The sequence below is a fragment of the Anabrus simplex genome, chromosome X (assembly GCF_040414725.1).
Source record: "Anabrus simplex isolate iqAnaSimp1 chromosome X, ASM4041472v1, whole genome shotgun sequence".
Lineage (NCBI taxonomy): Eukaryota > Metazoa > Arthropoda > Insecta > Orthoptera > Tettigoniidae > Anabrus > Anabrus simplex.
The window spans coordinates 189,553,127-189,576,673 of record NC_090279.1 but is presented as its reverse complement, the minus strand read 5'-3'; the positions used below and the strand labels follow the sequence as shown (position 1 = coordinate 189,576,673).

Sequence of the window (23,547 nt, the reverse complement as noted above, 5' to 3'; positions counted from 1 at the left end):
GAAACAATGTTAAAAAAAGGCAAAGAGTCAGTTCCATTTCTGAAAACACTGAAATGTTTTTTTGAGTAACCTATTCAGTTCTTGATAATATCTATGGACTCTGGTCAATATTGTCACTATTGAACATCCTTTGTTATATAAACACACATGCATGGACTTAAGTCACTTAGGGCACACAAACTGCAGAACAAAATGTAATCAATATAAATTTTCAAAACAACTCCTACTGTTACTGTATAGATGCAAAAATGTACTTTTTCAAGCGTGACAATTCTGAGAATTAAGTACAAAATCGTAACAATTAGGTGTTGCATCTAACAACAGATACAGGATCATCTTTACAAAGATCTGCCACAACTATAGTTCTATTTATGGGAAATACTGTATATTAGTAAAACACACTAATTACATATAAATTATGTATAAAAACTAATTATACTTAGTACTGCACAAACTATTATGATAAGGAACTATACTATGTATTTTGTTACTTACTACATTAAACTATATTAACACAAAATGACTTTATCCTTAAGGTGATACCATTCCCCCATCCTCCCCTAACTGTTTTTGAGACATACAGCACATATGTATTTTTAAGATCATGATTATAAGGGCATGATCATCTGGACCCAATGCTACTTACAAATCAACTAAACCTCACCTTTTACTATTAGTAGCTCATAATTCTCATGGAAATACAATCTAGTCTGAAGCAGTCTTTCCTTCATGGAATATCTTTACATCAACAACTTTCATATTAGGAGTGAGGAATTCTTGTAGGGTATTGGCACCTTCTCTAGCATTGCGGTCAAAAGGAAATCCCATGGCACGAGCATCGGGATACTTTCTATTGCGAATACCACAGTAACTCATAGCGTTCTTGCACTCGCTCGTTGGAGCATCCTGTTCTACCTAGAGGACAAAATAAAGAAAAATTAATATGAGACAACCAATTTAACAACAATAATAATAATAATAATAATGAAGGAAATTGGCCTTTCACCAGAAGAAGACACCAAAGATAAGATAAAATTGAACAAAATACCCAAGACACAAACTTCTGCTACACACTCAAAAGAAAGAAACTCACAACAAGAATATTTTCAACACCGGAAAGGGCACAAAATTTAGAACACATTAAAAATTACTTGCAGAGCTGCTAGGTCTGAACAGTCCCTTCAAATAGATTTGGATAATGGACTGATTAAATTGATCCTGTGTGGTCATAAAATGAAAGGAAAAAAAGAAAAAAATCATCACCATCACCATCATCATCATACCAACAACAAAAACTATTAGTGGGGGTGATGTTTGCCTGTATCTTTGTTCCAGTGTAACTTGGGTATGGTTAAAGGTATGAAGGCTCCTTCTTTAATAACTCACTGGGCCTGAGCCATGGAACCGTTCCAGGCTTTGTCTTGGTGGACCGAATGCCGGACCACAGAACTGTTCCGTTGTCTCAATTTACTACGTAATTAAACTTTTCCTCAAGAGATGGCAGAGCGAGTTGCATTTGTGATTTGTGTAGGGACTCTTTTTCTCCAATGTTATATGCTCTTTGCTAATATACAAGGAACGTTCAATATATAATGTAACACATTTTATTTCTCGGCCAATTTCGGTCTAAACAATTGGAATTTTGTTTGGGACATCTTTGAATATTCCCGATTCATCTCGTAGAGTTTCATTACTTTCCGAGGTACATACCAAACAGAGAGCAGCTCTTGAGTTTCGTTTGGTGCTTGTATAATGTCTACGGAGACCTGGCAGTGAACAAAAGCACGGAGAGTCATTGGGCGAGGCATGTTTCATCATCACAACAAGGTCGAGCAAACTTCAGTGGACTGTTCTTCCTCAAACACCCTACAGCCCTGATCTCGCGCCTTCTGACTTTCATCTGTTTGGCCCAATGAGGGATGCACTCTGCGGGAAGCATTACGTGGATGATGGGGAAGTTATCGATGCAGCATGACGTTGACTCCGACATCGATCAGTCAAGTTGTATCATGCAAGTATACAGGCCCTCACATTTCGGTGGCGTAGGCCGTAGCATTGAACGGAGATTATTTTGAAAAATAGGGTATTGTAGTGAAAGGATTGGGGAATAACGTTGTGTATTTGAATCCTCAATAAACCCAACATGCTTTTAGAAAAAAATGTGTTTCATTATATACTAAATTCCCTTCATATATTGATAGTGTGTTTGGTAATGTTAGTTTGAAGTGAGCTATCTCTAGACTTTGAAATTCACTTAAAAACAACATAGCTGCCAGTAAACGACGGAAAGTTAACAATATACAACCCCATTTAGAAAGTAATGATAATTAGGAATGTAATTTTATCAGTGAAATTAGTAGTAGCGTGAGCAGTACTAGTAACAGTTCTGATGAACCAAATGACATAAAAATTGAAGAAAAAGTACAAGGAGATGTTACAGCTCAGCAGGTGGACTGAGTATGGACCCATGATGCTAATAAAATAAATGTATTCCTTGTTCCACGGTTTGTGGTGTGAATGTAGTTGGTCATGACGTTATTCAATTCCTATGCTGTATACCAGAGTATTGTTGGAAGAAGGATGCACTACACTGATTTCAGAGTAAATGTAGCTGAAGGAATTATCAGCCGTTACAGTCCTCCCTCCAGTGCAGAGAATTTCAGGGAGACCTTCACTGGCTGACGACCCCATTAGGTTGAAATCCAGGAACTGGATTCATTTCACTATTCGTATTCTTCCCACTGTGGCACAGTAATTCCCTTCCAGAATCTGTATAGTTAGCTCAAAAGACATTTTTTTTGCTACTTGCTTTACGTCGCACTGACACAGATAGGTCTTATGGCGACGATTGGACAGGGAAGGCCTAGGAGTGGGAAGGAATCGGCCGTGGCCTTAATTAAGGTACAGCCCCAGCCTGGTGTGAAAATGGGAAACCACGGAAAACCATCTTCAGGGCTGGCGACAGTGGGGTTCGAACCTACTATCTCCCGAATACTGGATACTGACCGCACTTAAGCGACTGCAGCTATTGAGCTCGGTGCTCAAAAGACAAGAAGGGAGCTGAAATGATGTGGTTCTCCCAAAAATGTCAGGTTTCCCTGCACTTTGAAGGGTGTTTTGAAGCTTACCTCACACTTTTCAGCTACAGAGAAGAATGTCAGTTGTGATCTAGCATTGGTTAATTCATGATATGTTGTTTTCATGCATATTTAAATCTTTAATGTTCTTGTAAGTAAGAAATTTCTCATCATGTGAAGCGTCATTCTGTTTTCTTCAAAATAATCAATACAGTTTCAGTCCAACAAATATATTGGGCTCAATGGGTTGATTATAAGTGATACATAAGAGATTTCTCTTTGAAGTGCCTACAGTCCCTCAGAAGAACTTGGGATCGTCTCAACAGAATCTGTACCGATCATGGACGAAGTGGGTCATTGTTGCATAAGTGGGGTATGTGCTCCTCCCCTGAGTGCAACTGTGGTGAGAAGAAACAGACCATCCGTCATATTGTCATTGAATGTCCAAGGAGGTCATATTCCAGTCAGTTGAAGGAGTTTGTGTGCGCTTCTGACAGGGTTGTACAATGGTTGGACAGTTTAGATTTGAGTTTTGAACTGTTTTTGAGATTGGTTGATTGTTTGAAGTGTTATATTGTTTGTTATATTTTTTTTTGTTTGTATGTAGAGTTATGTAAATAAATAAATAAATAAATAAACACAAACAAACAAACAAATCAATCAATCAATCAATCAATCAATCAATCAATCAATCAATCAATCAATCAATCAATCAATCAATCAATCAATCAATCAATCAATCAATCAATCAATCAGGGTAGTCTTCAGCATTGTGTAGAAAGCATTACCAGCGATGTGAATGCTGTAGTATCCGTGGAACAGCACCTGTTTTCTGGATGGTGTGAATGGAACAGTCTTTATCGCCTGCAGAACATCAAGATCAGTTCAGAAGCGACTCGTTCATCTCATTTCTCTATTGGATCGGGTATGAAGTGAAATGAATCTTCGTAGCAAGTTTTTATGACCGGATACCCTTTCCAATGTCAACATCATCAGAGGAGTTAATGAGATTAAATGAGTGACATGATATATGACAGCAGAAAGGGATAAGGTGAAACCCAGTGCCGGTACATAGCCTATTACTGTCGAATAGCACCAAGGCAAAGCAAAGCTTAACATCTCCATCCGACGGACGAATCACCATCAACAGTGTCACATGCCCTCGCTGCATATGAACACCGTATTGAATTGAATCCAGGCTTTTGGCATGCAATCTAGTATTACAGTATTGAATTTCATACTTGGTTCCATACTGACTTAACAATTTTTTTAAATACAATTCTTAGAAGAATTGGGCTCTGTGGCTCAGGCGGCAGCACGCTGGCCTCTCACCACCGGATACTATGGTTCAAATCCTGGTCACTCCATGTGAGATTTGTGCTGTGCTCTGTCATCTTTCATTCCAGCAACACTCTCCAATATCATTTCATTTCATCTGTCAGTTGTTAATCATTGCCCCAGAGGAGTGTGGCAGGCCTCGGCAGCTGGCACAATTCCTATCCTCGCTGCAAGATGGGAGCTTCATTCATTCCATCCCTGACCTGGTCACTGACTGAAAAACAGTTTGTAGGTTTTTTCTTAGAAGAATATATTTATATTGGTCCACCTGTTCAATATAGTTCTAATACAAACCACTAAAACATAATAATGTTGTTGTTTTTACCTCCCACTAACTACTTCAACAGTTTTCAAAGACGCCGAGGAGCCGGGATTCTGTCCATGCAGGAGTTCTTTTACATGCTAGTAAATCCACCAACACCAGGCTGACGTATTTGAGCACCTTCAAATACCATCGAACTGAGCCAGGATCGAACTTGCTAAGTTGGGCTCAGAAGACCAGCGCCTTATCCGTCTGAGCCACTCAGCCTGGCAACCCTAAATCTAAATGGTTTGTACACTCATAAAACCTAGTGAGAATAGGACATGTCTTGATCCCATGTCAGGAAATATAGATGGAAACAAGTCAACTTAAATGATCCTAAATGAGGAATACGGATAAAAACTTATATATGGAGAAATTCTGTGTGACATATTAAAAGTTTTTCAAAATATGACGTATTGTTTTACAGCCTTGATGAGATTCTAAAATGAGATTGATGATCTTTATGGTCTATCTAGGTGGCTGTAGTCCAATACTGATTAAAATAATTAAAATATGCCCAACTGGAGGAGTTTCTTGTTGTATTTGTGGACCTTTTTTCTTTGAACAGCGTGTATGATAAAATGCGGCCGTCAATATAGAAACTGAGAATGAATTTTTTGCACACCGATATATCCCTCTTCTATGAAAAGTAAATGTAATTCTCTTTCCTCCAGTCCCTTGCATGGTCTATTCAAGTTGAGGTGATGTCTGAATGAACGTGTACAAAATATCAGTTATTTTAAAATTGATACATTAGTCCAGTGCTGTATCGCTGGTATTCTAAGCATCAGTCTATACACCCACATTTCAAAGGCGTCTATTATCTTTTGCACTGTGATGTACTTGGTCAAGGTTTTTGTAGTTATGGGAAATGTATGAAGCATGTTTTTTAAGTAATTACCATTTTTAAATATGGCCATTGCAGCGCTTTTGTCATCGTTCAGAGCATGCGGCCTCAGTACATACACCTGTAGGCTAGCCACAAACGCCATTATGGAAGCATTCGCCTGTAATTTTTTTTTTTTTTTTTTTGTGCGCATTGAAAATGCCTCTGACAATTAACGGATTCGCCGAGTGTGAAGTACGTGCTGTGATTCATTTTCTACATGGAAAGTGCGTGAAAACTGTTGAAATTCATTGGCAGATTAGTGAAATGTATGGAGAACACACTACTATGAGCAAAGGAATGGTAAGAAAATGGGTTAGAGCATTTAAAGAAGGCGTTACTAATGTCCGCGAAGAGAAGCGCACCTAGAGGGCGATCGTCTGTCATTACTGAAGACTTGGTGCATAACGTTGATGCAAAGGTTCAAGAAAACAGACACTTTACGATTTCGTCATTAACTTATGAGTTGCCTTAAATTTCAAGGAGTGTACTTTATGAAATAGTGTCAGGATGCTTAAATTATCAGACATTGTGTTCACGCAATCCAAAACAAACACATGGCATTCTCACAAGGGGGATTCCTTTACTCCATGATAATGCGCGACTTCACACAGCTAGGCATAGATATCAAGGATAATTTAATAAAAAACCACCTATTCAATACCTTCCACGTTTAATGCGGTTTTATGTAGACTTATTTAGGTCAAGTACATGTTTCACCCATTATTTTGGGCATCTTCAGCCTGTATACAAACTTTAGGTCAAGGTTTGGGACCTTTTTAACCAATATAAACATACCAATATATTCAATATATACAAACATTAATGAACTCTTAAGACGGGTAACATAAGTTAATACAGTTAAGTTGACAAGAAATTTTGATAAGACAGGCGCTGCCAGAACAGACAGGTCCATCTAGTATGAATTGAACAAATATTCTTAAGATCCCTCCCAAAGACCAAGCAACACATCAACGAGAACAATATTCATACAAGACTGTATCAAGTGTCTAGGATGTTCCTTCTCAATTAAGCAGCAGCCTAAAACTAAGAAACAGCTTAATATTGTACTCTTGTCAATTCCTTGACGTTACATGAGACCCAAAGTCAAGACGCTAACAGTTTCATTCACAACAACGTTCTTGACCAGTCTACCTACAACAATCGGTTTTTTAAATCTCCACTTGTGCATGACAACACATTCAAATATTAGTTATGTCAAGAACATGAAAATGAAAATCGTGGGTCAAATAAGCCCCAGTTTTAATATCATCCTTTCTCAAGACTTATGATAAAAAAGAAGATCCATTTCATTTCATTTTTGAACATTTTAAGTTAACCAGAATAGAACTGCCAAGTTAAAACACATTTAATTTAAATTTATATTTTCAATCTTGACCAACCTACAATCAACAATCAGTTCAAATCTCCACTTATTGTTGACGACACATCCTGTCAACAGACACGGTACGTCAAGAACATGATATGATATAGGGGTCACATAAACCCCGGTATGTAATCCTCTTTACCAAAAAGAAGATCCATTTTAGTTTTGGACATTTTTCAAATTAAAGAGATTAGGACCAAAAAACTTAACTGTATGAACTTATGTTACCCGTCTTAAGAGTTCATTAATGTTTGTATATATTGTATATATTGGTATGTTTATATTGGTTAAAAAGGTCCCAAACCTTGATCTAAAGGTTGTATACAGGCTGAAGATGCCCAAAATATTGGGTGAAACATGTACCTGACCAAAATAAGTCTACATAAAATCATGTAAATAATAACCACATTAAACGTGGAAAGTATTGAATAGGTGGTTTTTTATTAAATTATCCTTGATATCTATGCCTAACGTCATCTTCAATATGGAACAACAATGAGAGTTGTTACTTGTAATTCACACAGCTAATCGAACACGAGACTTCATCACTTCATTTGGTTTGGGACAATTTGATCATCCTACGTATAGTCTTGACCTAGTGTCTAGTGACTACCGTTTGTTCCTGCACTTGAAAAAGCATTTAGGAAGTCAGCACCACGATGATGATGATGATGATGATGACCCAAAAACGACCGTGCTGCAGTGGCTGGCACATCAGGTGGCAGATTTCTATGAGGATGGAATTCAGAAGCTGGTTTTATGACATGACTAGTGCCTTAATATGCTTGGAACTTATGTTGATAAGTAGTTTAAGGTACAGGCTTACATGTAAAACACAAATTGTTTAAAAAATTGCATTACCGACCTCAATATCTGCAGTCGCTTAAGTGTGGCCAGTATCCAGTATTCGGGAGATAGTGGGTTCGAACCCCACTGTCGGCAGCCCTGAAAATGGTTTTCCGTGGTTTCCCATTTTCACACCAGGCAAATGTTGGGGCTGTACCTTAATTAAGGATACGGCCGCTTCCTTCCCACTCCTAGCCCTTTCCTGTCCCATCGTCGCCATAAGACCTATCTGTATTGGTGCGACGTAATGCAACAAGCAAAAAAAAATTGCATTACTTTCTTTTCTACATCCAAATGGTACTTACTTGAAAAGACGCCTCAAAAGTGTTATTATTAACTTAAATTTATTATTTGGAGATACTATATTGATGAGTCTTTACACATTCTAGTAAGTCAAGAGGCTGCATTTCAAATGATACTAATTATTTATTTTACATCTTTGTCAGAGCCTCCTATTTCCAATATTAGTGACCCAAGGTACATAAACGCTTTGAATACTTCAAAACACATCAATTCCTTCATGTTCAAAGGAGCATGGTCAATTATTATTACTTTGGTCTTAGGTGTGTTGATTACTAGTCCACTTACCACACTGATGGTGGACTCTTCAACTTGAAGAAGCTGAAAACCAATGCACTACATCTGCTGCAGACAACAGCATCATTGTTGCACAGTCTCAGGAAGTACTTCAGAGTATTTTTGATGCTTTCTAAATCAATCGCCACTGATCTCCACTGAGGGCAGTCACCCAGGTGGCAAATTCCCTATCTGTTGTTTACCTAGCTTTTTCTAAAATAATTGCAAAGAATTTGGAATTTTACTGAACATTTCCCATGGTAAATTAATCCAATCCCTAAATCCTCTTCCTATAATGAAATATTTGCCCCACTTTGTCCTCTTGAATTCCAACTTTATCTTCATATTGTGATATTTCCTACTTTTAAAAACACCAGTCAAACTCCACCGGGTGAGTTGGCCATGCAGTTAGGGGCATGCAGCTGTGAGCTTGTATCCAGGAGATAGTGGGTTCGAACCCCAATGTCGGCAGCCCTGAAGATGGTTTTCCGTGGTTTCCCATTTTCAAACCATGCAACTCCACTCCTAGCCCTTTCCTATCCCATCGTTGCCATAAGACCTATCTATGTCGCTGTGACATAAAGCAACTAGCAAAAAAAAAAAAAAGAGGGTTCTAAAATCAGTACCCATAAGACCAATGTGCTGTACCAATCTGCTCCAGGAAACAATTAAAAAGCAGCAGAAAAACAAGGAATGTTATTGCCTTCCCCTAACAGCAGTTGATCTAGATGCTGAAGTTCACACGAAATGTGCTCGGACCTCCTTCGGATGACTAAGAGGACGTATATTTGATAATAAAGACCTCTGGAAAAGCAACAAGTTTGGAATATGTATCCAAGCATCAATACTAAAAACTCTTTCCTATAATCCAAAACAATCTAAATAAATATAGCAACCTCAGTAAACTTGAGGTTCAGGATTTCATGAAAATCTTGAAATTAGTGGTTAAGAATAATTTCTTCAGTTTCAATAATTGCATATACCAACAAGATGGCTTAGCTATGGGATCACTGGCTTCAGGAATTTTAGCTGAGATATATATTGACCATTTAGAGCATACAGCAATTAACAACAGCAGTGACTTTGCAAACATAAAATTTTGGGCCAGATTTGTGGATGATACACTCGTTATCCTTGACGAAGGAATTACTGATGCAGCCACCACTCTTAGCAATTTAAACAATATTGATCTGCAGATAAAGTTCACTCTAGAATCTAAGACCAACAGTAGCATAAATTTTCTGGATCTCACATTAAACAGACTTCCTTCATCAATAGAATACGAAATTTACAGAAAACCAACACAGACAGCCACTACCATCAAGAAAAATTCTTTTCATCCCAAAGCACACTAGTATGCTACCTACAACAGTATGGTAGACAGGGCATTCAGTATACCACTTAATACAGTAAATCTAAATAAAGAATTGAATACAATTCGCTTCATAGCCAAATATAACAGTTATGACAATGCATTTATAGATCGCATTATCAACAAACGAAAATTTTGCCTAAATTCAACTCTAACTAGAGAGAAAATTAAACCTGATTATTTTTCAACCTTCACATTCAACGAAGATATTTACGTAGTTACAAATATTCTGAAGAAACACAACACCAAAATTGCATATCGAACTAACAATAGAAATATGGATATCTTATATAATACCAGCTCTATTAACAAGAATAACATTTATCAAAAATCAGGTGTCTACAGATTCCAATGTCAAAACTGTCAATCCTCGTACATTGGTCAAACAGGGAGGAACTTCAAAATCAGATACATGGAACATGTTAATGCTACAAAATATAATAGATACTCGGCAGTTGGCCAGCACATTCAAGATTCAAAGCATAGCTTCAGCAACATACAACAAGATATAGAGGTGCTCATGAATATGGACAAAGGCCCTATTCTTGATGTCGCAGAAAATTGCTTCATTCAGTTCAGTTCTTCAACTCCAATTCGAATCTGAACGAAGTCACAGAAAAAACTAATATTCTATTTGATTTTTTAATTAAAGTATTTAAGTATTTTAATCTTCTGAATAGGAGGTCAATATTTACTGTGATACACAGTACCCTATCATGTTACAAACCCCCACCACATTGTTCACAAGACCCACCTTAAATCTACTAATCCCTTAATAAGATCTTTTTCTTCCCCAATCTTCCTCCCCTCTAGACCTACCACATTTTATATCTCCTTCCCACAAGACTAACGTCTTTTACCACTGACTGATTTCATATTCATTAGTATTAAAATTTTATCAGGTATAAATTACAAGTGACTCAAATATGTTCTCGACACTCTGGTTGACGCATATCACGTGTGTGTGTTTTAAATGACTCTTTACTTTGGAAGCCTATCGGAGCCTTCTATTGAACGGATGCACAAAGACTACATATTGAAGAACCTTCTTTTATTCCTTGAATAATGAGAGACTTTATGTTTACTTCAATGTGTCACTGCACCAGATTTAATAATTAAGCCGTTACTCTTCTGTTATGACACATGGTGTGATTAGTCAGTTACAGATTGTGTCTTTGCTTATATATTGTGATCTTTTTATAGCTGATGATGACATTATATATGTCGAAACCGGTCCCAAAGTTGAATAAAAGGTATTTGTAACGTAAACACCTACCTAATTAGTATTGAAAAGTTTGAACCTAATAGATATCTTATCGTATTTGCTTTACATCGCACCAACACAGATAGGTCTTGTGGCGACGATGGGAGAGGAAAGGGCTAGGAGTTGGAAGGAAGTAGCTGTGGCCTTAATTAAGGTACAGCCCCAGCATTTTCCTGGTGTGAAAATGGGAAACCACGGAAAACCATCTTCAGGGCTGCCAAGAGTGGGATTCGAACCCACTATCTCCCGGATGCAAGCTCACAGTAACTACCTACTGGTACCCTTCTCTTGGTTAGTGGATGAGAAGAATTACAAAGGCAGTGTTTATCAACAGTTAATTTACACTGAACCTTAATTTGAGGTAAGTACTGTATTATGATTGAGATTAAAATACTCTATAAATAGGCATTTGTGTAACGCTGACAGTCTCTTCCTGAGCATTTTTACATATATAAGTTGTTTCTCATGATTTACATTTCCCCCCATTTACACTAGTTTTCCTGGGTCCCTTGAAAAGTGTAAAAGAGGGATAATACTGTATGTTTTCATAACTGAAGTTTATGTAGCTGAACATGATGGATGAGATATGTCCTACATTTTAATATGACCTGTTATCCTTAGTCATGATTTTTATTGAAAGGTGGAACTAATACATCTATTAAAAAGTGAATATTCAACATCAATATGAAATTCCATATGAAGTTTATTATATGCAACAAATGCTGTACTCAGAATTGACCCCTTAACTGAGCATAAATTTCCCATGTGTTGCATTAAAAATTTTTTTTTTTTTAAACTTCAGATAATTTTTCATCACTAATAAAATGTTCAAATATTGTCAATGGTTCAGGATTATCCCTAAAGTTAGCATGAATCCCACTATCGCTGTTAAAATCGAATCATTTGCGCAGCCCTCCTAATGTAACCCAGTCAGTCCGAACGTCTTCAATTTCTTTACATTCATGTTTGTCATTGTGGAATTCATCACTCGGTTCAGAATAATAACTGTCACTTTCATCTTCACTTTCATCGCAAAGCAAGAGCATTCGCTCAATATCATTGCGATTTTTTCTTATTTTTTAATTTTAATGTTATTTGTTCGGGGCGTCGACCCATGTGGATCTTTTGCCCCTACTGGCACCATATTGTATGAACCTGCGTGTTATTGGAATGGCAGTAGTGTGGAATGTTGTGTGTGAGAAAAGGAACATTGAGGACGTCACAAACACCCAGTCCCCAGGCCAGGGATATCAATCATTACAATTAAAAACCCCTGACCCGGCCAGGAATCGAACCTGGGACAAGGAGGTGACAGGCGGACGCGTTGTCCCCTACACCATGGGGCCGGACAAAATCAACTGCAAAATAACTTTGTTTGTTTATACTCGGGATTACAGCGCAGAAGCAATATTGCTTCGACTGCTGACTAAACGGAAAACGTATGCACAGCCACATGAATTCTACATGGAATACGATATTCCATGCCAATAAAATGTAGTACTTTGTTGAAAATAAGGCCAAGAGATGTCAGAAGTGTCTATAAATTTCTGACGCTTATAAGCGGTTGACACAATCTGTAATAAACACATGAACTTGGATGACGCCTGTAAGCAGTTCACGCAACTTGCGAATAACCTTGATGCTTATAAGCGGTTGACACTGAGAAGGGGCTAAGTGATGGCAAAAGAAAAATCTGATGGCCCCAAAGACATTTTAAGGATGTAATAAAACAAAACATTACACCCTGTACCATTCTCCTGAACAACCATGAAGTTCTTACTCATGACCGCACTGCTTGGAGGAAAGCCTTCAATAGTGGAACTGAACAATTTGAAAACCTTCGCTGTCAATCTGAAGATAGAAGATGAGCTAAAAGGAAGGTCTGGCAAAGTGTCCAAACAAAGGGATCTCTTCTAAAACCCGCTCACACTGTGGAAGAATATGCAGTTGATGGACTGGTCTTTCCAGCCGTCTGAAGAGCCACCCTGAGAAGTGTGTTGCATAGAAAGACCTTCATACTCGTTCACGAGTGATCGGTCCACAATCCTTGCTTACCGAGTCCAGTCTGTTTGTAATGCTCCAAAGCTCTATAATGCTGAATGCTATAATAAATGTACTGTCAGCATACCTCCAATTGTTCAGTTTGCTACTCCCATGGAAATACCTCCATACCTCTCTCATGATGAATTCAGAGTACGCATTAAAAAAGCAGTGGAGATAAGATGTACCCATGCCTCTCAAAAGAACCAAACAGTGTTCTGCTATTATTCTATCTGAAATAAGTCAGAAGAACTGTGATGTATCCACAAAGATGCACACACAAAATGCTGTGAATTGTGTACACTGTTTTTATTTACAAATTATTTACACATTATACACACACAGACTAATAAACTGCCATTATGAACACTTGACTAATACACTCTTGAACAAAACACTGTTACGATGCATAAGAAGAAGAAGACTGCCACAATAGCATGTCAACGTATTACCAATCACAACATGAATTCACACACTCGATTAACGACTTGCACTCATAGCTTTTTCTGAAACAACTCAACTCAACTCCCAGGACTGCCTCTTTATATACATTATCTGGCCAGGCTTCTAGAAGAATATGAAACAACATATTTTCTCATAATTTTGAGAGTCTCCAATAGCCTATTTACAATGAATGGAATTTTCTGTAACTCTCTAGCATGAAATATAGGTTTTTCGTGTGTTGCACAACATTGCACTGGATTTATACATCTTGTATACAGGTAATAATAAAATACATACTATTAATTACGTGTTCTTACATTAAATAAACTCATATTGATATACATACAGCAGATGTCTCATGACATAACCTCACAAATAATATGATCGCGATTTATACCAAATAAAGTCAAACATAACTATGCAAATAGTAATAATACTAATAGATGCAAACAACTTCATAGCCACACCTCAATAATAATAATAATAATAATAATAATAATAATAATAATAATAATAATAATAATAATAATAATAATAATAATAATAATTCATTATTATTGAGCTCGATATTCCATAATTTACCCATGGGTTAGAGAATTGTTTCCAAATTATACTATAGTGCTATTAAAACAATGTGTGTGTTCTGACAGTTCGCAGCACGTGGCGCCAAACAAAGGAGTGGGAGAGCTGTGTTGCCACATGATCCGGCAGGAGTTACTACATCACAGTTTACATCTTTCGTTCTGCGCTAGGCTCTGAGGAAAATAATATCCATTAACGGCGATCATGAAAGCATTAGAAAAACATTAAATACCGTTGCTATTATTCCAAGGTGGCTCAGCAGTAATTTTATCAGCTCAAATATCGTAAGACAAACTCCACATTCCCCTTCCTCATAGGCTTTGATCAGTCTATCTCTGGAAGGTTGATTTTAATTTTAGGTAGATTTCAGTATCAGAATAGCATTTTGACAGGCCTGCTCAACATTTTGGGTTCAGATCTCCTTTTATTTCTTTTCTTTTTCTTTCCCTATTCTAATTACTGTAGCTTGAGAAATTTTTAAAGCTGCTGCTGTTCTTTCTACAACTTTGTTAACTTCTATCAGTGGGCCTCCATTTTCCCTTTCAGCCTCAAAATATTCCTGTAAGGCACATACCATATTGCGAGCTTGACCACCAATAGCGAAACCATGCCTCCCCATTACCCTTGCCTTTTTTCTAGGTGAATGAATTCTAGGTCGCCCTCGTTGTCGTTTGGCGGCGCTCTGAACGGATTGCAACATTTTGAGTTCTGTAAATGAGACGGTGTTAAAGTGACACTATACTACACAATACTATATAAAATTTACACTACACTAGAATTCCAGCCTCGATAACGATACACTTATTTTTTTTTTTTTTTTTTGCTATGGGCTTTACGTCGCACCGACACAGATAGGTCTTATGGCGACGATGGGATAGGAAACGCCTAGAAGTTGGAAGGAAGTGGCCGTGGCCTTAATTAAGGTACAGCCCCAGCATTTGCCTGGTGTGAAAATGGGAAACCACGGAAAACCATTTTCAGGGCTGCCGATAGTGGGATTCGAACCTACTATCTCCCGGATGCAAGCTCACAGCCACGCACCTCTACGCGCACGGCCAACTCGCCCGGTGATACACTTATTAACACGAACACCAAAGCACTATAATATTTAGCTGATTTCAAAAAACACAATATATATCCTACAGATAATGATATCACTCAAAGTAGACATTGTTATATAGCCCAGCCACATGTGCTAAGGTATACTATAGTGGCAACGTGGAACTCGGACCAACCGCCTCTAGAAGCTGTCTTACAGCAGGGGTAGGAAAAGGGAGAGTGCATGTCGAGCTGGGATTGGCTGAAACGGGAGGCGTGTACTGGTTGTCATAGTAACTGCCACCTCCTACTACCACGCTGAGAACTGTCAGAACACGCACATTGTTTTAATAGCACTATAGTCCATTACATTTGCATCAAATGAAGCCTTGGTGTTAAAATGTGTAACTTTAGAACTTTTTCAGGAGATAGAGAAGACAGTAATGAACAAAATACCTCATCATCAGCGAAGTTGGACACCATGACGAATAATTCACAAGGGTAGCCTGTCTCTGTTCCCTTTGCTATCAGCAGGTTGTGGGGCCAACCACATCCACAGAAGTTGAATTTCTCCAGGTTTTGGACATTCCCTGGCCGCTTCCTGTCTAGGTTGCGGTACGATTGCTCATAGGGTATTGTCACAGAAGAATTCTCAGACTTTCGCTTAATGGTCTGCTGACCTTTTACAACTGAAACAAAAAGGATAATAATAATAATAATAATAATAATAATAATAATAATAATAATAATAATAATAATAATAATAATAATAATAATAATAATAATAATAATAATAATAATATTATATATATATATATATATATATATATATAAAATAAGAGTTTTGTCTGTACATTGCTCAGAATTTGAAAAGAATGGTATTTCTGTATCGGTCATGTCCACAGTAACAAGGAAATGCACTTTTTAATTTTCCGTAATTTCTGTCTGTCTGTCTGTCTGTCTGTCTGTCTGTATGTATGTATGTACACGCATCACTAGAAAACGGCTAAAGAGAACTTAATAAAAATTGGTATGCAAAGCCGGCGAATAAGCCGCTACAATCTAGGCAATAAATAATGTTATTCACGCTGAGTGAAATGGTAGTTTAGGGGAAGGCCTAAAACTTAATTCTTAAATATTTACATTATTAGTGGTCCTATCTCATTGAAAATTGGTATGCGACGTCAGAGAATGAGCCACTAAAATCTAGGCTATAAATAATTTAATTCACGCTGAGTGAAATGGTAGTTTAGTGGAAGGCCTAACATTTAATTCTCAAATATTTATGTTATTAGTGGTCATCTTGATTTATGATTTTATGACAATTAGTGGTCGTATCGATAAATACTACATAACCAAAGTTATATAGAATTAAATTTCGGACCATTTATGTCATACATTTTTACCGTAGCAGCTACGATAACACAGATATTCATGAATTTGTATTTTTGTTGCTAAGTCCATATCAATGCCGAGCCACGAGAAAATGGGTTCACAGAATTGAATGGAAATCGGTATATAGAGTCGGGGAATAAGAAACTACAGTCTAAGCTATAAACAATTTTATTCACCCGGGATGAAATTGTAGTTTAGGGTAAGGCACCTGAAATGTAATTTTTAAATACCTATGTTATTGGTCCTTTCGAAAAGTACTACATAAATTTTTTTATAGAAAATACAATTTCCGGGCACTTACGTTTTATTCAGTTTAAAGTTACCGACTATGATAAGAGTGGTATTTCAGCATTGGAAGAAAACTGAATGTGAAGGGCTACAATATCGAAAGTGCATAACATTAATCAACAATAACATTACATTGACCATTGTTTGTTGTGATGTTCTTTGTCTCTTATGCTGCCTCTCAACTCCGATAGATGGGATTACTGTTGTGTACCGAGTATAAGAGCCTGACTGAATATTGGCGGGAAATAGCCGGGGAGTTAGAAAACTTTCTTCTTTAGCATGCCATTCGTCTGGTTCATACATTTTCTGATACAGCTGGTACGTAACTCTCTGGTTCATCATAGTATTCCAGCTATTCGATCCCTACTCTGACGCGCTGTTTTGAATGAGCAGTGGGCATCCTTAAGGTCTGTGGCCCAGTCTGGAATAACAATTAGGGCTATTCCAAATTATAGCACCACAATTCACTAAATAACTCAACACTGAACCCTGAAAAGAGCCGTTTCTTAAGAAAACATTCTTCCTCTTCATTTTTATTAAATCCTACATTCATTTTATCCCAAATTAGCAGTGAAGAGAGGGTTTCTCCTCTGGCTTGGAGGAAAAATTTGCCTCAAAGTCAGATAGATTTTTCTGCCGCCAGTGTAGTGAATTGATACTTTCCGACTCATCGGGTACTCCTAGGAAACAGATTAGTAAAAGGGCATAGTTTTTGCCCTGGGAGTCGCCACTATTCGAACCCCTCCCCGCCAAAAAGGTACGAAGATTGTTCACGGCACACGGCAGTCTGCGGTTTGGTCATTATGGCTCTGGAACTTTGGACTATTAGATCGGCAGCTTAGTCCTGTTCGTTAAAAAGTGAGAAAATGTGTTGTTTTTCATTTGATCGAGTATTTCGTATGAAAGCATTGCTTTTAATCGCACCATTCCTACTGACGTCATTGTAATGACGTATGTTCATTTCAGTTAGGAAAACCACTAAAACAGTATTTCTGAGGATGTAAAAAGGCAGGTGGAGAGTGAGTGTCTACCATTATGATGAAAGCTCCCCAAGCTGATTGTGACTGATGGTATGCAAGCGTGGCTACCATGACAGTGAAAGTTCCCTAATTCAGTCTTCATATGAGAAAAGATGTTTGGTGACTTCCCCGTCGCGTTTCTAGGGTAACATTAAGAGCTATACAATTTCATACAATCTTGCTCACAAAGTGTACACTACCTAACCTAGAATTCTGTATACAATGTAGAATTCTGTAGCGAAGCATGGGTGCATCAGTTAGTATTATATAATTATATTAATTAATAATAATAATAATAATAATAATAATAATAATAATAATAATAATAATAATAATAATAATAATAATATAATATAATATAATATAATATAATATAATATAATAATTATATTATTATTATTATTATTATTATTATTATTATTATTATTATTATTATTATTATTATTATTATTATTATTATTATTATTGCTAGTGGTTTAACGTCCCACTAACACATTAAAGGTTTTTGACATCACAAGGATGGGAAAGGGCTAGGATTGGGAAGGAACTGGCCATGGCCTTAATTAAGGTACAGCCTCAGCATTTGCCTGGTGTGAAAATGGGAAACCATGGAAAATCGTCTTCAGAGCTGCTCATGGTGGATTTGAACCCACTATCTTCTGAATGCAAACTCACACTTACATGACCCTAACCACACAGCCAACTCGCTCGATGATAGTAATTATTATCATGAGGAACTTTCTAAATGTTACTCTTGTAAACATCAATCTTAATACTCTTCTATTAGACAGGGTGACAAGACAGAGAGTTAGTGTTAGGAGATTGCAGGATATGACTGACTAATAGGCTAGCCCAGAACTATAGTTCATTCCATGTTAAGAAAACAGCATTGCTCTTATGACAACAGGATTGTCATATCGAACAGCTCTGCTCGACACCATCACTGCAAAACGACGGCAGATAAATTTGTGAAATTCAGTATTTAAGTTCAAGATACAAAGCGGAAGAAACTAAGCTGCAAATGATTTTTATGAATTAAACGGGACGGGGGTTTTCAGGGGCTATTTTCGGTTTGTACAGAATCAGAGGTAAACTACGGCACATAAGAAACCTCAGCATTGAAGTGTAAGGAAAATTGGGAGAGAAAATAGAAAAATAATATTTTTTATGGGCTCGAGGGATGAGGGATGCATTTAAATAACATTTAATAAATTTCCCCAGGCAACGTAGGGTACTACTGTGCAGTCGTATCACTCACAAAAACAATAGTAAAAATTAAATGCGGTTGTAAAAAAACAGTGGTAAAATTAAAATGCACTTAAGAAAGAACAGCTAAATAAAAAAGCAAGCACAAATAAAACACACAACAAATTTTTTTATCGGTACAAGTTATCTTCAGTAACAACTTCTGTACAGTACAAAAATAATAGAACACACAAATACTATGCAATATACAACCAACTATCACTCAACACAAGACAAGTACGCACTGATTTAAAGCCTAAAATCACATGCAACAAATAAATACTGCCGACGAGTTCACTACAGAAGTGAGCTGCCGGCGGTTCACAGAGTGAGGGACTACACGAGGCTTGTACCAGAGCAGCACAGAAGAAGAAAAATGAAGGAAGGCAACAAAGCGATGGCTGTTCCTACCATTGTGCTTCCTCCCTACGAATATTTTTTTATGAAAAAGAAAATGTTATGTAGTTATTTTAATAACTCACGGGCAAAAATACCTTGTCCTTTTTATCTGTCTTTCATAATAAATTACAAATTACAGTATAATATCTCTTAATCACGAGGAATCATGTGTGTCTCAGAGGGGGCTTGTGTTCACTCCTTGTAAATCCATAAGAGCCGTACTGTTTTCTTAACGTGGAATGAGCTATAGATGGAAGAATGCAGTGAGGGATTGCAATAAGGACCTCAGAATGTGTTTATAGAAGAGATCAGAAAGAACTTGGCTTGGTGGGATGAGAATCCATCTATAAAAACAGTACCATGTGAAAATGTTATCCTTGTTCTGTGCAGTAGCAGCGATTGGGAATTAAAAGGGGGGGCAAAAAATGTATGGACAACAAAAAGACCCAGGTCCAATGGATATAGCGGGCAGAGAGGGGGAAGAATGGCATGTAGACATCAACAATGAAAAAAAATGCTATAAAATGGTTTTTGATGCTCTCTGAGCAAATTTTGATAGAGACGTAAAGGTTGACAGTTTACCAACTTAAGTGTGGTAATAATCGTAATATACAATAAAACTTTCACCAGAGGAACAATAGTTACCCATGTCTTACAATTAAATAGAAGTATGGCGTGATTATACAATTTAAAAGTAATTTAATATTTGACTACACACTAACAAGGTAACAGACACTACACAGACACATTGAGACTGATAGACTGACGAAAACACGCGGCAAGCGTGCAACCTTAGCAGAAATATACCCCTGCCACCTTTCATCGCAAAACATGCTACACATTACTCCGCGGGTCTCTGCTATTTGCTGTGGCGCTGTAGAATTTGATTAGCCGCGATAAACGACATTTTGAGCGTATTACCACTGAGTATTTTTCTTAACAACTGAATAAATTAAAGGAAAGAATTAGCTGAAAAGACAACAGGGTTTATGTTTTTTTTTTTTAATAATTCCCAGTTTCAGTCGACTAAAACAGAATAAAAATTTAATTTTTTCTCCACAAAGTGGTGGTGGGGGAGGTGTGAGTGCCCCTCCCCCCTAATCGCTGCTACTGGTTCTCTGTGAGTTGTAACGTGGTGCCAGAAAGGAAACAAATACACAATTGGTAGCATTAAATTCTACGATTACACACAAGTACACCAGTTTGAACTCTCTATTCTCACTCATTCAGTCACACTGGCTAGGTACACATTACACTCGCTGTACACTATCACAGCTTGTGTATGACACAGTCTTACAGTTCTGCACATCGTACACTGTCCATACACTCACAACTGCCCCTTTGCCGATCCCTTGTCGAACTTCCCATTGCTCCACCAGAGCCATACAATTGCACTTCACAGCAGCAGGACATGAGAGACTTAATGCCTCAACAAAAGACTCAGTTCCATGGACAGAACACTCACTGCACTGCACTGCACTGCACTGCACAGCTGACTCTCAACTTTACCTGAGAACTGATTGGAGTGTGAACTCCATAGTAGTACACTGGCTATCTGCCAATCTTAAATAGTCAGGCCTAGCGGTTCCAGAACAGTCCGGAAGCTCGATATGCCCAGAACACTTGTGGCCTCCAATCCTCTAGAGCTGTGCTCATCTGGGTGCCTGTTAAGACTAGACCAGTATGGGCAGGCTGGCCTGATATAAACATGGGCAGCTTATGACCGAAGCATACGTGAGAGTCAAGCGAGAGAGCGAACACACTCGGCAGGGAAGTGGAGCACTAACGTTCAATTCGGACTACAAAGCTCCTCTTGCACTACTCAGTGAATATAGTTTTTTTTTTTTTTTTTAACATTAGAATTGCAAGAAAAACAGTCCTTTTCAAGATATTCTGGTTTGAGTTGTACTGCACTCGATATAAACAGTCATAGTTCATTTTCTTACATTTATACAAAGAAAACTAACATTTTACAATTTTTTTAATCACAGTTTACAAAGCTACAGGGTTTACGCATACAAGTTACGATTTACAACTCCTTGGATGGGAATGACAGAATTTGCATTAAGAAATGCTATAGTTGCTCGAGATTGGTTAATTTGACGGAATTTGCTTCTTTCAGTACGGCATACACATTCTACGACTATGTTGATGTATTCTTTCACGAATGGTGCGGTAGTAAAATGTTTATAATACCATCAACATCTACATAATGTGATGGCCAGGTAGGCATCAATTTTTGAAAATGGGACAAAGTCTCTCATAGTGCATCGGTACTGTCAGTGGCTCCAAGTAGCCTATGCAGTGGTCTCCACGGTATGCACTAGTCATGCATCTTGTTAGGTGTGCTATTTACTAATTGATGAACCCAACTTAGCACACTGGGGCAAAACGCTGACAACCAGGAATGAGTTAGCTGAAAAATTTATGATGTCCTATAACGGTCCAACTATATTGGTATTATAAATTTACTCATTTGGAACAACTATTTCAGGTTCCCTATGGGGATCAACATCTATATAGTAAAATGTTTAAACTGCTGCGTAATTAAGTATGTGATTCTGTGGACGTTTCTCAAAGTTGCACCACTACTTGACAAGTCTCCTTCATCCTATAAAGAGGAATAAAATGTACAGCACCTTATTATTATCTACTAACAGTGTGAAAACACAATTTGTATCAATTCTATAACTTTGGTAATAATAGATAAATAATACTTAAATTGTTTAAATCTTTCTTCAGATCTTCAACCATTTTAATTCGATCATCCCCTACAAGAGTCTCATGAAAATGAGCATTTTTCATTTTGTAATAAATAATGTATTGGCTTTACATCCCACTAACTACTTATATGGTTTTCAGAGATACTGAGGTACCGGAATTCAGTTCCGCAGGAGTTCTTTTACGTGCCAGTAAATCTACCAACATGAGGCTGATGTATTTGAGCACCTTCAAATACCACTGGTCTGAACCATGATCGAACCTGCCAAGTAGGGGTCAGAAGGCCAGCAACTCAACTGTCTGAGCCAATCAGCCCAGCTGTTTAGTTTTGAGGTGTTGTACTACATTATACCTGTTTGATATAACAGACAGCCCACATAGTAAACTTTTTCCACAGTCTCCTGCTTGGACAAAAGGAACAGTTCTTCCCACTGGCTCTCTGCTGTCAGGTTCGGTGAGGCCCTCTTTCGTTCATTATTTTCTGCCTTCATTTTGAGACTCAGGTATCGCCGCAGTAATCGTGAGTGACTGGGAGAACTTCGCCTGTGACGTAACCGCGCCCGCGGGACGAACTGCCCAGCGTGACCACCTCTGCTCTAGAGGTTTCCAGATGTGAATAGCAGGCGCTCTTACTATTGGATCTCCTTTCCTGAGGTGAACGTGCATGCAGTGAACAGCTTGGCCAGCGGGCTCATTCCTCCTCGCTTGGGAACAATAATGGTGGTCACGAATCACAGTATGTTTTATTTTTTGTTATCTACCCTGTTTGTTGCTACACTAGCCTGACATTGTGCGTAATGGATGGGGACAAACCAGAGAAAAATAATATCAAACACAGAAAGATAGGAACACTCAATATGATAGACACAATGATAGGTCACATGAAAACAAAGGGGCTGCGAAGAAATAGATTTAGAACTGGGATGTACAAGCAGAAAGCTCGTCTATGTGAAGGCAAAAGTGCATGAAAATTGTCGTATTGTGTTTTCGTATTTGTCCTTAATTAAGGCCATGGATGCTTCCTTCCCACTCCTAGCCTTTTCCTGTCCATCGTCGCCGTAAGACTTACCTGTGTCGGTGCAACATAAAACAAGTTGCATATTTATCCTTGTCTCTTCTTCCCATACTGACCCGAGATTGTGTTTATCCTAAAACATGATCCTGTCCAATGTCTTGTCTTTCTCTTTACATAGCCCATCCAGAAATTAGGTTTCCCAATTTCTTTTCTTGTAAAGTAAACGTATTTAGCAGGGAAATATGAGACTGCATGACAGATCTACGGAGATTTGCCCCAGTTAAACTTGGATGATTTGGACGTACCTTTTG

General features: G+C 37.8%; 1 protein-coding gene across 1 annotated transcript in view; it reads right to left on the bottom strand.

Moving 5' to 3' along the window:
* Positions 1 to 363: 363 nt before the first annotated feature.
* The window catches only part of LOC136886384 (phenoloxidase 1), a 104,416-nt gene continuing 81,232 nt past the window's right edge, over positions 364 to 23,547 (bottom strand). Inside the window, exons 12-13 of the mRNA XM_068230714.1 lie at positions 15,611 to 15,843; positions 364 to 915 (exon numbers count right to left, since the gene is read on the bottom strand). Of these exons, the coding sequence (XP_068086815.1) occupies positions 706 to 915; positions 15,611 to 15,843 (443 nt within the window). The 3' untranslated portion in view covers positions 364 to 705. The remainder of the gene's footprint in view (positions 916 to 15,610; positions 15,844 to 23,547) is intronic.